The sequence below is a fragment of the Rana temporaria genome, chromosome 6 (assembly GCF_905171775.1).
Source record: "Rana temporaria chromosome 6, aRanTem1.1, whole genome shotgun sequence".
Taxonomy (NCBI): domain Eukaryota; kingdom Metazoa; phylum Chordata; class Amphibia; order Anura; family Ranidae; genus Rana; species Rana temporaria.
In genome coordinates this window covers 156,275,024-156,289,455 of record NC_053494.1, presented here as the reverse complement: position 1 = coordinate 156,289,455, position 14,432 = coordinate 156,275,024, and the positions used below count along the sequence as shown (strand labels likewise).

At 43.5% G+C, this 14,432-nt stretch overlaps 1 protein-coding gene across 1 annotated transcript in view; it reads right to left on the bottom strand.

Moving 5' to 3' along the window:
- The window catches only part of CWC22 (CWC22 spliceosome associated protein homolog), a 123,988-nt gene extending 110,865 nt beyond the window's left edge, over positions 1 to 13,123 (bottom strand). Inside the window, exons 1-4 of the mRNA XM_040357646.1 lie at positions 12,867 to 13,123; positions 8,140 to 8,207; positions 5,946 to 6,080; positions 5,209 to 5,715 (exon numbers count right to left, since the gene is read on the bottom strand). Of these exons, the coding sequence (XP_040213580.1) occupies positions 5,209 to 5,715; positions 5,946 to 6,080; positions 8,140 to 8,207; positions 12,867 to 12,893 (737 nt within the window). The 5' untranslated portion in view covers positions 12,894 to 13,123. The remainder of the gene's footprint in view (positions 1 to 5,208; positions 5,716 to 5,945; positions 6,081 to 8,139; positions 8,208 to 12,866) is intronic.
- Between the last annotated feature and the right edge of the window lie 1,309 nt (positions 13,124 to 14,432).

The following is a 14,432-nucleotide window of genomic DNA, read 5'->3' as shown; positions in this document are numbered from 1 at the left end:
TGCGCGGTCGGCAAGTGGTTAAACCCCATTATGTTACTAAACATCTCAGGCCCGGGTCACACCTCTGTTTTTCTGGTGCTTTTTGCAGAAAAACACTACAGTTCATTTACATGTTTTCCTATGGGACACGTTCACATCCATGATTTTTGTTTTCAGCTGCTGCCTATTTGGAAAGGGCAAGGACTTTTTAACGCAAAACGGTGCTATTTTGTTTTTCTTGGTTCAATATACTTCAATGGAGAAGCTGCAGAAAAGCATGTAATGTGTTTTTGCAGGAATTTGTGTTTTGTAATCTGCCCAACAAATTGGCCCAAAAAAATTTAAAATATTTTTTTTTTAAGGCGATTAATCGAAACAATAATCGGCCACCTAATCGATTATGAAAATAATCGTTCGTTGCAGGCCTTTATATATATATATATATATATATATATTAGGGCCGAAACAACTAATCGATTATGAAATTAATCGATTACAATTTTCATAATCGATTAATCGGCCAGTAACATAATGGGGTTAAAAAAACTAAAATTAGCCCTTTTCTAGTACAAAAAAGCAAATCGCTACTATAAACATTACTTTCACTGTCCCACAGTAAAAAAAAATGAACCCCTTTACAATAGTGATTTATTTGCTCTTTTTGTACTTATTTTTGTTTTTATAACCCCATTATGTTACTAAACATCTCAGTCCTGGTGCTTTTTGCAGAAACATATTACAGTTCAGTTACATGTTTTCCTATGGGACATGTTCACATCTATGATTTTTTTTTCGCTGCTGCGTATTTGGAAAGGGCAAGGACTTTTTAACGCAAAACGGTGCTATTTTTTTTTTTTTTTTTTGTTCAATATACTTCAATGGAGAAGCTGCAGAAAAGCATGTAATGTGTTTTTGCGGCAATTTGTGTTTTGTAATCTGCCAACAAGTTGGCCAAAAAAAAAAGAAAAAATTCTATATTTTTTTAGGCTATTATCCGATTAATCTAAACAATAAATCGGCCAACTTATCGATTATGTGTATATATATATATATATATATATATATATATATATATATATATATATATATATATATATATATATACACACACACACACACACTAGAGCTGCTCAATTAATAGTTAAAAAATCGTGATCACGATTCAACCCCCCCTGACGAGCTCCAATGCAGAGTTTGCCAATTCTTTCATATAACAAGTGGAGCTTCAGCTGTGAAAAGAAAATATCTGGGCATTTGCCAAGTTTTTTAACAGGAAACATTGTAACTAATGCTTCTTTCTTGTGTAAAGAAAAAATCTGGGCAGTCTGCCAAGTTTGTAAAAACATGAATCATTGTAACTTCCTTCTTAGAAGAAACTTCTGAGTGTAAATGCAGGAAGTTTAACCACTTAAAGTCTAAGGCTCGGATACACAAAGCACTTGCGCCGTCGTATCTCGAGATACGCCGCGTAAGTGCAAATATGCGCCGTAGTATCTGTGCGCCGGACCCACAAGCTGAGATACGCCTAAAAATAGGCTTCATCTCACCGACGTAACTTGCCTACGCCGTCGTATCGTGGGCGCATATTTACGCTGGACGCAAGTGGCGCTCCCATTGATTTGCTATACGTGGTTTGCGTAAGTCGCACGTCCGGCGTAAAGTTATTTCCCATAAAGGAGGTGTAACTCAGCAGTAGACATGCAAAGGTCTGCACCAGGGAACTCAAGCCGTCGTATTTTACGTTGTTTACGTTGGACGTGAATATGGCTGGGCGTAGGTTACGTTCACGCCGTAGGCAGTGATCCGTCGTATCTTAGGGAGTAGATCCGAAGTGATTCTGAGCATGCGCACTGGGATGCGTCCACGGGATGGCGCATGCGCTGTTCATTATACGTATCTGTCCGAGACTCAGCCCATCATTTGCATGGGGTCACGCCTCATTTGCATGGCTCACGCCCACTTCCACATACACCGGCTTACGCCTAGGAAACCCAGCGCAGATTTGGCAGCACTGGCTTTGTGATCCAGTGCTTGCCTCTCTGCGCTGCGTCAGCGTAAAGAAGATACGCTACGGTGGCATAAATATGCGCCGCTGTTTGTGAATCCAGGCCTATATCTTTTTCAGACACTTGTTTGAGTTAAAAATCAATATTTTATTTTTGCTAGAAAATTACTTGGAACCCCCAAACATTATATATAATTTAGCAGAGACCCTAGGGAATAAAATGGCAATTGCTGCAATATTTTATGTCGCACTGTATTTGCCCAGCCCTCTTTGAAATGCAATTTTTGGGGAAAAAATACACTTCAATGAATCCAATGAAATTGTTTTAATGTGAAAGATGATGTTACGCCGCGGGAATCGTGATCCATCTTCCAAGCAAAAAAAAAATAAAAAATCGCGATTCTCACTTTAGCCAGAATCGTGCAGCTCTAACCCACACACACTATAAAGCAAAACATACATAAACAAATATATGTATATACTATATTACCAAAAGTATTGGTACGCCTGCCTTCACATTAACTTAAACCACTTTCCGCCTGGCCTATAGCAGAATGACAGCTGGGTAGTGGTTCAGTTATCCTGACTGGGCGTCATATGACGTCCAGCAGGGGGGCGCACATAGTGGCGATTGCCATTGAGGTGTGTCAGTCTGACACACCACTACACCGATCTCGGTCTCTCATTACCACATGATCAGCCGTGTCCAACCACGGCTAATCACGATGTAAACAGGAAGAGCCGTTGACGCGAGGAGAGCCGATCGGCTTCTCTCCTGAAAGGGGGGGGGGGGGTCTGTGCTGATTGTTTATCTGCGCAGCGCCTCCTCGGAGGCCCACCCAGGACCACCAGGGATGGCCACCACACTGGACCACCAGGGATACACCAGTCAGTGCCCAGGCAGCTGCCAATCAGTGGCAAAAGAATTACTTCCCCTGCACCGATCCCCCTCCCTGTTCTGCCTTCTTTTGATCCCCCCTCTGTGCCCCTTGTCACTGTGCTGTCCCCCCCCCCCCCCCCCCCACGGCACTGCTGGCTTACCTGTCTCGTATAAAATAACAAATTATAAAATAAAATACATTTTAATATATTTTAACATTCTTTAAAAAATTATATAAAAAAAAGTTTAAAGATTTTTAAAAACTATTTTAAAAAGGGCCAATTCACACAGGTTCTCTGTTATGTTTGTGTCCGCTAAGAATGATTTTAGTGTATTTCATTGGTGAAAATATTGTTTGGATATATTTTGGGGGGGCCCTGTCAGGTAGGCTGTACGGGGCCCCGTGATTTCTAACAGCAGCCCTGCCCACCAGTACCACCTACAAGTGTCCATCAGTGGCACCCATCAGTGCTGCATATCAGTGTCACCCACCAGTGCCACCTATCAGTGCCATCTCATTGGTGCCACCTTATCAGTGCCCATAAGTGAAGGAGGAAACTTACTTATTTACTAAATTTTATAACAGAAACAAAAGAAAAACGTTTTTTTTTTTTTTTCAAAATTTCTCAGCTTTTTTATTAGTTTAGAAAAAAAAAAAAAAGTGATCAAATACCACCGAAAGAAACCTCTATTTGTGGGAACAAAATTATAAAAATGTAGTTTGGGTACAGTGTAGCATGACCGCACAATTGTCATTTAAATAGTGACAGCGCAAGTATTGAAGTGGTAAAAGACGGTCTTTTTCTGACACTTGTTGCTTACAAGTTAAAAACAGTATTTTTTGCAAAAATAAATTTAAAAATTAGAACCCCCAAAACATATTGATATTGTTTAGCAGAGACCTTGGAGAACAAAATAGTGTTTTTTGCAATATTTTATATCACACTGTATTTGCGCAGCGGTCTTTCATAAGCAATTTTTTGGGGGAAAATACATTTAGTCTTTAAAGCTGTTATCCATATTACATTTAACTTTAAATAGTGAAGTAAATAGTTTGTTTGAACCAAACTAAATAACAGTTGCAGATGCTGTGTATGCTGTATACATTGTACATATCCCTCAGCTAAATACAGTATACAGAGCTGTGTTCCAGCACGATACCAGAACTTCCCACCATGCTCCCGAAACAAATCAAGTCGGGCTGACCATTTTAGCCATTCTTTGAATAAAAAAAAAAGCTTTCCGTTTGGCTGAGGCAGGTGTTTGACATCATAAACTTTGTCTCAGCCAATCAGAGGGAGCTTTGTATTAATTCATAGATGAGGGACGGGAAGTTCTCATCCTGTTGCTGGGAGCATTGCTGTGAAGAAATACAAGTCCCAGTCCGGCTCATTCACTTTTTTTTTTGGTCACAGGCAGAATTTCTAGTAAACCAAGAGCACACAAGGAGCCATGCACCAACAGGCTCCCTTCCACCTGCGGTGGCGAGTTTCAAAGCTGGTATCCCACTGCGCCTGCTGCCAAAAAGGAGTCACACACACTCACTAATTATATATTCTTTTTCCTGCTAACAGTGTTGGAAGAGAGGTGGACAGAGGTAGGCCAGCAATCACACCGATTAGCAACCACAGCAGAGATTAGAAATGGGACATACCAACATGTATGTAGCCCCCTGAGGGATTCAAAAATGAGTTTTAAGTTGAGGTGATACTTCTTTATTATCTGCTATACCCGAGATCAGCTTTAACTTAGACTGCAAGGTGTTATTGTGTCACATGCATAGTATATTTGGCTCAGAAAGTGTGCCAATTCTAGTCTCTGAGGTTATGAAAAAAATGCAAGGTTGTGGATATATATTTTAGGCAATGCAGTCAGGGTGCTTGCTGAAAAAAATCTGCCCAACTGGGACACAGACAGGAATAAAATTAGATTGCGATTCTTTCCAAAATAAGTTTGGATTGCACATCAGTGGAATATTATGCAAAACTCAAATTGCCTCTGCTGGCGGTTTTCAGCCATCTCTGAGGATTACAAAACACCTCTCACCTACATTATGGAGAAGCGGAGGTGTGGCTTTAGTTCTGTCCTAGGGTGACAAGACTGCTGCTCCATACAGTACAGTGAGTAAAAACTATGACAGGAAGTTACTGGCAGGACTACTCAATAAAAAATAAAAGCTTTTCATAGGTTTAGATGCAATTTAATCTTCTTCCACCCAAACAACTATATTAAAGTTGAACATGATGAAAGTATACACATAGTGTGGTGTTAAGGGACTATTTTGGCAAGAGCCCTACAAACCTCCTTATGCAGACAACACATTCACTGAAAAAGAGGCACTTACCTGCTCTTGTCGGTTATTTGCTCTTGCATCATACGCAGCTTGGCTGGGGGAATATAAGCTCCTCCAGTCCGGGTAAGGATGGGATCCAATTCCTCTTTCTTTTTCTTTACTGGAGGTTCTGCTAAACCCGGATCTTCCGATCTCTGCTCACTATTCCCAGTCGGTGGAGATTTATTGTCCCGTTTTCGGTCAAAGTCTGCTTCTGGGCCTCTTCTTGAGAGGTCTCTTCCCCACTCCCTGTCTGGATCTCTTCTTGTCCTGTCTCCATCTGGATCTCTTCTTGATCTGTCTCTATCAGAGTCTCTGTCTCCATCTGGATCTCTTCTTGATCTGTCTCTATCAGAGTCTCTGTCTGGGTCTCTTCTCCACCTGTCTCGCTCAAAGTCCTTATCTGGATCTCGTCTTGATCTGTCTCGTTCATAGTCTTTTCTTGATCTGTCCCGCTCAGGGTCTCTCTCCGGATCTTCTTTTCTCGATCTATCATAGTCCCTGTCCCTTACCTTCCACCTACCACAAAACAAAAAGATAAAAACATTAATGTACATTAAACCAGAGAAACAATAAGGAACACAACTTTTTTTGAACATTTAAATAATTATCCACAGAATGACTCCACAGATTTTTGTCATTACCAAAATATTAATCTGCGTACCCAGGAAAACCAAATCCAATCTAATAGCAGAGAAATTAGGAATCATTAAAAGGACTGCCTGCTTTGCAAAAGAATAAACACTTGCCTTGTATTCTCTGACCGGTCATATCTGCCATTTCTTGGTCGATCATCGTCCTCCTCATCATCATCATCATACCGGTCACGATTAGAGTAACCTTTACCATCATATGGAGAGAGTGATCGATCTCTGTTTCGATTCCTGCAAGAAATTTTAGTAAGGAAAATAATGAAAGCACTGTACTCCATGCCCCGTAAATCTGTTCTACCTAAGAACTGACAGTCGTATCATAAAGACATCTCTCTGAATGCTAGAAACAATTTTCAAATGTCACATTGCACTCCATCCCCAGAATTCATAATTAGCATGAAAAAGTAAACAACATATCTTTCTCTGACATAAAGGAGAACTCTTCAACCTCATTGGGAATCTTGTCTAAATGATGTATTGGGATGTGTGTTTAAAGAGAAGTTCCAGGCAGAAAACAAAATCAGTGATCTGTTAAGAGTATTCAGGCCACTATGCTGAAGTCAAAACAACATTATCTACAATCTTTCCTCACAATGCAGTTTAAGCCATCCACAGCTCAAATTTCGGAAGATTCCTGCCGAATTATCAGAAATTCAAACTGTGGGTTATACAGTTGGCACTACCCAGTTTGACAAAACTTAAAATTAAAGGAGAAGCATGGCCAAAGCTCTTTTGGCTGTACTTTTATAGATCACAGAAGTGCGTTCTACACTCCTGTAACCAGTTTTCAGCAGACAGCGGGGCTAAAGCCCGCTGTTGGCTGACATCACTCAGCCAGTCCAGTCAAGATTCACCCAGATGGCTGGACAGGCACCACACCGGGAGACCGATTCCTCTACTCACACTATTTAAGGCTTGATTCACACCTATGCATTTTTAGTGCTTTTTGCACTACAGTCCATTTAATATGGTTTCCCAAGGAACACGTTCTGTAAAGCAAATCTGCAAAATGCAAAAAGCACTAAAAATGCATAGGTGTGAATCAAGCCTAACGTGATTTCTCTCGTTCAGCCACAGGGTATATAGCTAGCATAAGACCCACTTCTGCTGTCTGTAACACGGGACATTATCTAGCCTCTCCATGCAGAGAGATGAGCGAGTGATGAGGACTAAGGAAGGATCAAGCAAAATGAAGGGACTTAGAGCGCTGATGAAAAGCCGGGAAGACATCCCCAACATGATATTTTCTTAGTGACAGCACAACCCCCCCCCCCCCCCAAATGTAGAAGATCAGTGCCACCTGCAATACCAGATGCAGTTTGAGATCAATAGCAAAAATGTATGACCATAACGGCAAAGTAACAGGTTCACATATGCTGCATTAGATGCCACATGGATTCCTGAATAAATGGCACCATGGAAAGAGCATCAGAAATTGAGCATCCATGAGCTTTCACATTTTAGACAGTGGCAGTAAGCAACCTAACTACACAAATGCAGCAATGTGTTGATGCATGTTTTTTCATGCATTACGGTATTCATTTGAATGTATCTAAATCCCACCAAAGAAGTGCACACAACAAATGGCGACAACAAATGGCGCCACACCAAAATGCATAGTACTTAATTACAATGCGTTTTGTCACACAATTTCACATGCCCTTCAGCAAGGTGGAGCTATTAATTATTGACACCGCCGCGCATCTGCAAAAGGAATGCAAGTTTTTTGTGCACTGCAGGCTGTGTGTGCATTCCTCCATCTCGCAAATGTGAACCTAACCTATTCTTTATAGAAAAGGAGAAGTATGGCCAAAGCTAAATTTGGCTATACTTCTGTATACCTCCTGTGATCCGTTTTCACCCAACAACCGGATAAAGCCCTGTTGTTGGTTGATGGCATTTTATAGTCTGATCCACCCAGATGCCTGGACCGGCAGCTGGATCAGTCTTTCAGCAAGCCGCTGAGAGCCTGATGCCGACGATCCTGCCCACTCCAAAGTTCAGCGTTCTAGTGATCACTGGAGGGGCAGAGCAAAAAGCTGGTGACTGACATGACTCTCAGTAAAGACGGAGAACTGAGCAATCAGCGGTCTTTGACCGCTCAGTTCTCAGTCTTAGAAACAGCGGTGGATCGTTGCTGTATCCACCTAGGCGAATATATATTTTTTTCTAAAATCTTTTGAGAAAACTGTGAACATATTTCAGTATTGTGGCGGTTGTCTATAGAGGTATACCTCATCATGCAGGGTGATAAACAGGAAGACTATACAGAATAAGCAATACTGCATACCTGTCCTCTGGAGAGGAACTTCTTCGACGAGAGCTGTAGGAGTCATGCTTGTCGTAACTGGAGGAACGCTGAAATTTTCAGAAAAGATGTCAAGGTCATTTAGAACGTATACATTGTTTGGAAAAAATTATCCATTATATACAAAAAGAAAGAACAGTTTGAAAAAAAATATAAGATAGATTTTAAAGCAAATACAAAGATGGAAAAATAAGTATTATACACATGGTGTGCAATTTACTATGACTTTCCTTAGGCTGTCTGAGATTGAGAAAAGATCTAGAGATTTTGTTAGGGCCTATTCACACTTGTGACGTTTTTACAGGTTACCAGATTAGAGTTACAGAGAAGATTGCACTAGAATTATTGTTCTCGCTCTAACATCCACTAGGATACCTCACATGTGTGGTTTGAACGCAGTTTACATATGTGGGCGCAACTTATTTGTGCGTTTGCTTCTGCATACGAGAGGATAGGAGCGCTTTACCTTTTTTATTTTTTTATTTTACACTTTTCCTTTAAGCTTTTTTTATTCACTTTTATTCCCATTACAAGGAATGTAAATATCCCTTGTAATAGAAAAAGGGCATGACAGGTCCTCTTTATAGAGAGATCAGTTGTCCACAATTCCCCAGATCTTTCCTCTATGCTGAAAAGCCTGAGATCAAAAAAACAAACAAAAACAAAACACAGTCTCAGGCCTCTCAGCAAAAAAAAACATGTTTACATCTGCTGGCGCCAGAAGTGATGTCATGATGTTGCTTCCGGCCTCCGAGGGTCATAGAGATGGCTGGGGGGCAACTGGTCAGCTCTATGGTAAACAGCGCCGGCTGCAGATTTATTTTCCAGCTCCCTGATCACAGACTCAGTCGAGCCAGACAAAGCACTAGAGGGCAGCAGGATGGGGGAGCTGAACAGCCACTATGATTGCTTTTACATTGCAGGGAATCGTCTGCTGAAAAAAAAAATCTACACATCAACCTAAGGATGTCCACCTAAGGTAAGTGGTTAAAGGGGTTGTAAAGGAAAACATTTTTTCCTTAAATAGCTTCCTTTACCTTAGTGCAGTCCTCCTTCACTTATCTCATCCCTTCGATTTTGCTTTTAAATGTCCTTATTTCTTCTGAGAAATCCTCACTTCCTGTTCTTCTGTCTGTAACTCCACACAGTAATGCAAGGCTTTCTCCCTGGTGTGGAGAAAGCCTCTTGAGGGGGGAGGGGGCGAGCAGGCAAGTCAGGACACTCTCTACTTTGCAGATAGAAAAAAGGAGCTGTGTGTTAGTGGGCGTCCTGACACTCCTGCTCACCCCCTTAAGAGGCTTTCTCCACACCAGGGAGAAAGCCTTGCATTACTGTGTGGAGTTACAGACAGAAGAACAGGAAGTGAGGATTTCTCAGAAGAAATAAGGACATTTAAAAGCAAAATCAATGGATGAGGTAAGTGAAGGAGGACTGCACTAAGGTAAAGGAAGCTATTTAGGGGGAAAAAATTCCTTTACAACCCCTTTAATTCTTACAAAAAGCAGAAATAACCCTTTCACCAGAACTGCACGATTCTAGATAAAATGAAAATCGCAATTTTTTGCTTAGAATAAAGATCACAATTCTTGGCGTAACATAATTTTTCACATTATAGAAAAAAAGTGGGTTAACTTTCCGTTTTGAAAGACCGCTGCGCAAATACAGTGCGACATAAAATATCACCATTTTGTTTTCTAGGGTCTCTGCACAAAAATATATAATGTTTGGGGGTTCTTATTTTCTAGCAAAAATATTGATTTTAACTAGTAACAAGTGTCAGAAAAGGGCTGCCTTTAAGTGCTTAAACTGACCTTATTTGCAGGCCGAAGTTCATCCCTTTGATAAAAAAAACAAAAACAAATGATACATGGTTTCTTTTTATCCCCAAGACCCCTTTCACACTGGGTCGCTTTGCAGGCATTGAACGCTAAAAATAGCCTGCAAAGCAACCTGAAACAGCCACTGGAGCAGTGCACTAGCAGGATGGTAAAAAAAAGTCTTTGGAGTGGTGTGTAGACCACTCCTCCACCGCTTCTGCCCATTGAAATCAATGGGGCACCGCAGCTATACCACCAGCAAACGGTGGTTTTAACCCTTTTTCGGCCGCTAGCGGTCGAATAGCGATGTGTAATTGACTGTAAAGTGCCGCTAAAAATAGCAGCCGATTGCTGCCCCAGCCCCAGTGTGAAAGGGGCTTTAGCACTGAGCAATGTTGTGAAAAACTTTGCCGGTGACTTGTCCTCAATGTTCCCCTATGGGGGAAGTTCCTCCACTCACTGCGCAGGCGCAAACTTCCCGACGGAAATCCCCGAACCTCGCCCGGCATCCAGGCTCATTCTTTAACATCCCCGTGGATTGGAGGATGTTAAAAAAAGAGCCACTTTCCTCTAAGTCCACGTCGCCCTGGATGCCGGCCGCCGTTCGGGGATTTCCGTCAGCAAGTTTGCACCTGCGCAGTGCTTGACGGAACTTTCCCGATGGCTGGAACCAGCTCAGCGCATCAGTTCGCGCATGCGCTGGAACTTCCATGATACATGGAACCAGCACGTCAGATCACCGGCTGCCTTTTTTTTTTTTTCACAGCTCTGAAAAGAGAACTACTCTACACTTGTTACATGAATCGTGGAAATGCCAAATTAAGATCGCGAGGTGAGTTGAACTGAGATCGTTATTTTATTTATTTTTAACGATTGATCGCGCAGCTTTACTTTCCACTTGAAAAAAAAAATAGAACACCGCATACAAAAAACATATGTTTAAAGGAGAAGTCTAGCCTGAGATTGTTTGGCTGGACTTCTCCTAAGGGTCACAGGAGTGCAATTAGTTTGGACTCCTGTGACCCGTTTTCATCAGAGAGCGGTCTGAAGTCTGGTCTCTTCTGACCTCACTGGAATCAGTCCAGGCACCGCGTCATCACGACAATAAAGTCTGGCGCCACCAGGTACCTGGACTGATGCCCATCTCAGCAAACCGCTGAGAGACTGAGAAGGCCGCTCTGCACCCTCCAGAGCTCAGCGCTGCAGTGAGCGTGGAGGAGTGCTCATAACTGACAGTCAGCAGCTCTCCGGCGGTGTTCGATGGCTTGGTTCTCAGTATAGAGACGCCGGGGAACAGACGCAGCATTAGTCCCATGCTGCATCCACCTAGGTAAGGTAAAAAACAAAAAACGTACTTCTCGATTAAGTTCATGCAAAGCATGTACAGTATGGAAATACAAAATCACTACATTTTTTAAAATGCAAGAATTTTGACAATCCAATTCTACTGGGTGCTAGGCTCCACAACATGCGAGTGCAACCACCACTTGCAAGATGGGAAAAAAGTCCTGCAAGCAGCATCTTTGAAGCGGTGTATACACCGCTCCCACACCACCTCTGCCCATTGAAATGCTTTGGCAGCATTGCAACACAGCGATATTAACCCTTTCCACGGCTGCTAGCAGCCAAAAAGCGCTACTTTAACATCGGTAAATCGTCGCTAAAACTAGTGGTGCTTTATCGCCAACGCACCCCCGCCCCAATGTGAAACCGTTTTGATAATTGTGCTGCACATGAGATTAGTTATGACACCAGCCATTTCATGGTTTGACAGTTTGGTTATGAACACAACCAATGTCACATTTGGCACCTTTCAGGGGGGAGGAGGGAGCACATACCTGTGTAATACAGGTATTTGCTCCCACTTCCTGGCATAGATCACCGTGGTTATCGCGGTGACCTATGCCACGTCCAGGTGCCTACTCTGTAACCCCCCCCCCCCCCGCTGTCTTCTGGGAGACACACATGTCCCAGAAGCAGGGTCCAGAGAGGACGCGCAGCGCGACTCACGCATGCGCAGTAGGGAACCAGGAAGTAAAGCTGCTAGGCTTCACTTCCCGATTCCCTTACTGAAGATGGAGGCGCCTCCACCCGAGAGCCGATGGACAGATCGGCTTCCGACATCGCGGGTGCCCTTTACAAATAGGTGTCCATATATTCAAAGTCAGCAGCTGCAGCATTTGTAGCTGCTGAATTTTAATATTTTTTTGGTGGAACACTGCTTTACCACATAGAATGCATTAAGGGGAAAAAACATGAGACCTTACAACTCCTTTAATTCACATACAAACCCTGGGAATTCAGCACGGTCCTGCTACAATTTGCTATCACATGCCAAGTCTGGAACCACCATCTTCTCTTCCAGGTCATGGGGGCCAGCTGTCCCTTCTTCTTTCCTGCAGCCGGTCCCTAGGTGACACTGTGCCAGGTTTGTACTCCAGCAACCTCCTGGGATGTGTCAGGGGATATCCCAAATGACTGCAGGGACTTGACATTCCTGTGTAGGTGACACCACCAGAGAATACAACCTCTCCACTCTTCAAATACAGACTGGAAGTGTGAATCTCCTAGTCCTCCCCTGCTGCCCTTAGTGGTTCCTCCCACCAATCTTCACATCTGTACAGGACACAGGGGTGAGTGGGAGCAACCATTGAGTACAGGGGGGCGGGGGAGGCTAGAACAATGACACCCCCAGAAGTGTTCGCATTTCAAGAAATGTCAGTGTTGTATTAGTCTTCCTCGCAGCTGTGGGACGCTGTATACTCTTCTTACAGGTACAGTTGATACTCCAACTGTAATGTGCGAGTCACCCAACGGCCATAGGAACGTATCGTTCCATGAGGCACCTGATGAGCTGTGCTTGTGGGACTACTGTACAGGACAACTACTCACCCTGACTTGGGCCACACTGCTCTTCATGTCTCTCCTCCTCCCGCCCGGACCCTCGCTGGATGATCTACGTGGCGATAACACTCCTCCCGGGATTCGGTGTATCTCCTTGCTTCTTCCGGGTCCCTCGTGATACCCCAAAACTTCACAACAATCAGCAGACCGAGTCCCGCACACCACGGATCATCCACTTCCGGTTTCCAAATCCAGTAACCGTGATCTCACGTGTACGGAACCCGCGCAGGACAAACTTCCTCCGTAGGCGAAGCGCTATGAAAGTAGTTCCGTAGTAGACTTTGGATTGCTGTGCAGGAATGCAAATAAAACACTACAGAGACAGAACCATTTGGTTTCATACATACAATGACAACAGCAATGTTTATGAAAAAAAAAATGTTGGTTCTGGGAAACACACCACTTGCATTCTATTCTACACACTGGCCCAGATTCAAGAAGCACTTGCGCCCGCGCAACCATAGTTGCGCGGCGCAAGTGCTTACTTGCTCCGGTGTAACGAGTGCTCCTGATTCAGGAACCTCGTTACACCGAATGCAGCCTAGGATGTGACAAACATAAGCCTCCTTATGCCTTCACATCCCAGGCTGCATTCTTGCGTTGGCCGCTAGGGGGCGCGGCCTTTGTGATCGGCGTGTAGTATGCAAATTGCATACTACCACCGATTCACAAAAGTTGCGCGGGCCCTGCGTACGCAAGGTACGGAGTTTCCGTACGGCGCCTTTAGCATAAGGTTGCTCCTGCTAATAGCAGGCGCAGCCAATGCTAAAGTATAGCTGCGCCTCCCGCTCGCGACGTTGAAATTTAACGTCGTTTACGTAAGTGAACCGTGAATGGCGCTGGACGCCATTCACGTTCACTTACAAGCAAATGACGTCCTTGCGACGTCATTTGCCTCAATGCACGTCGGGAAAGTTTCCCGACGGAGCATGCGCTGTTCGCTCGGCGCGGGAGCGCGCCTAATTTAAATGATTCCCGCCCCCGGCGGGATCATTTACATTAGGCAGCCTTGCGCCCTGCTGCTTAGCATATTGCCCGCGCAATTTACGGAGCAACTGCTCCGTGAATCGCGGGCAAAGCGCAATATTTGCGTGGGCGCAGAGAAAAAAATTTGCTCTTTGCCCACGCAAATATTGCGCGATTCTACTTGAATCTGGGCCACTATTTATACATAAACAGAATAGGTGTAAGAAAATTGCAGTGCTAATTAATATAATACTAAATAAATAAACAATAGCATATAAACTCAATAACACCACGTGACAAGTGATATAAATTCCATAAAAAATTGATGAACAAATTTGATTAGAAAATGTATTTTTCTGTGAATCTTCCACCTCACCAGCATGCTGTGATAACTCCCCTCTGAAAAACGCACTCACCAGACGGATTTGCCTTTCACTCTCGTGTTAGGGCCCTTTCACACGGGCGGATCAGTAATGATCCGCCTCCATGTGTCCTTAAGCTCAGCGGGGATTGCTCCGTATATCCCCGCTGAGTCGGCGGCTGACAGGGCGGACCCCGCACACTGTGCAGGGACCGCCCTGTCTTTTC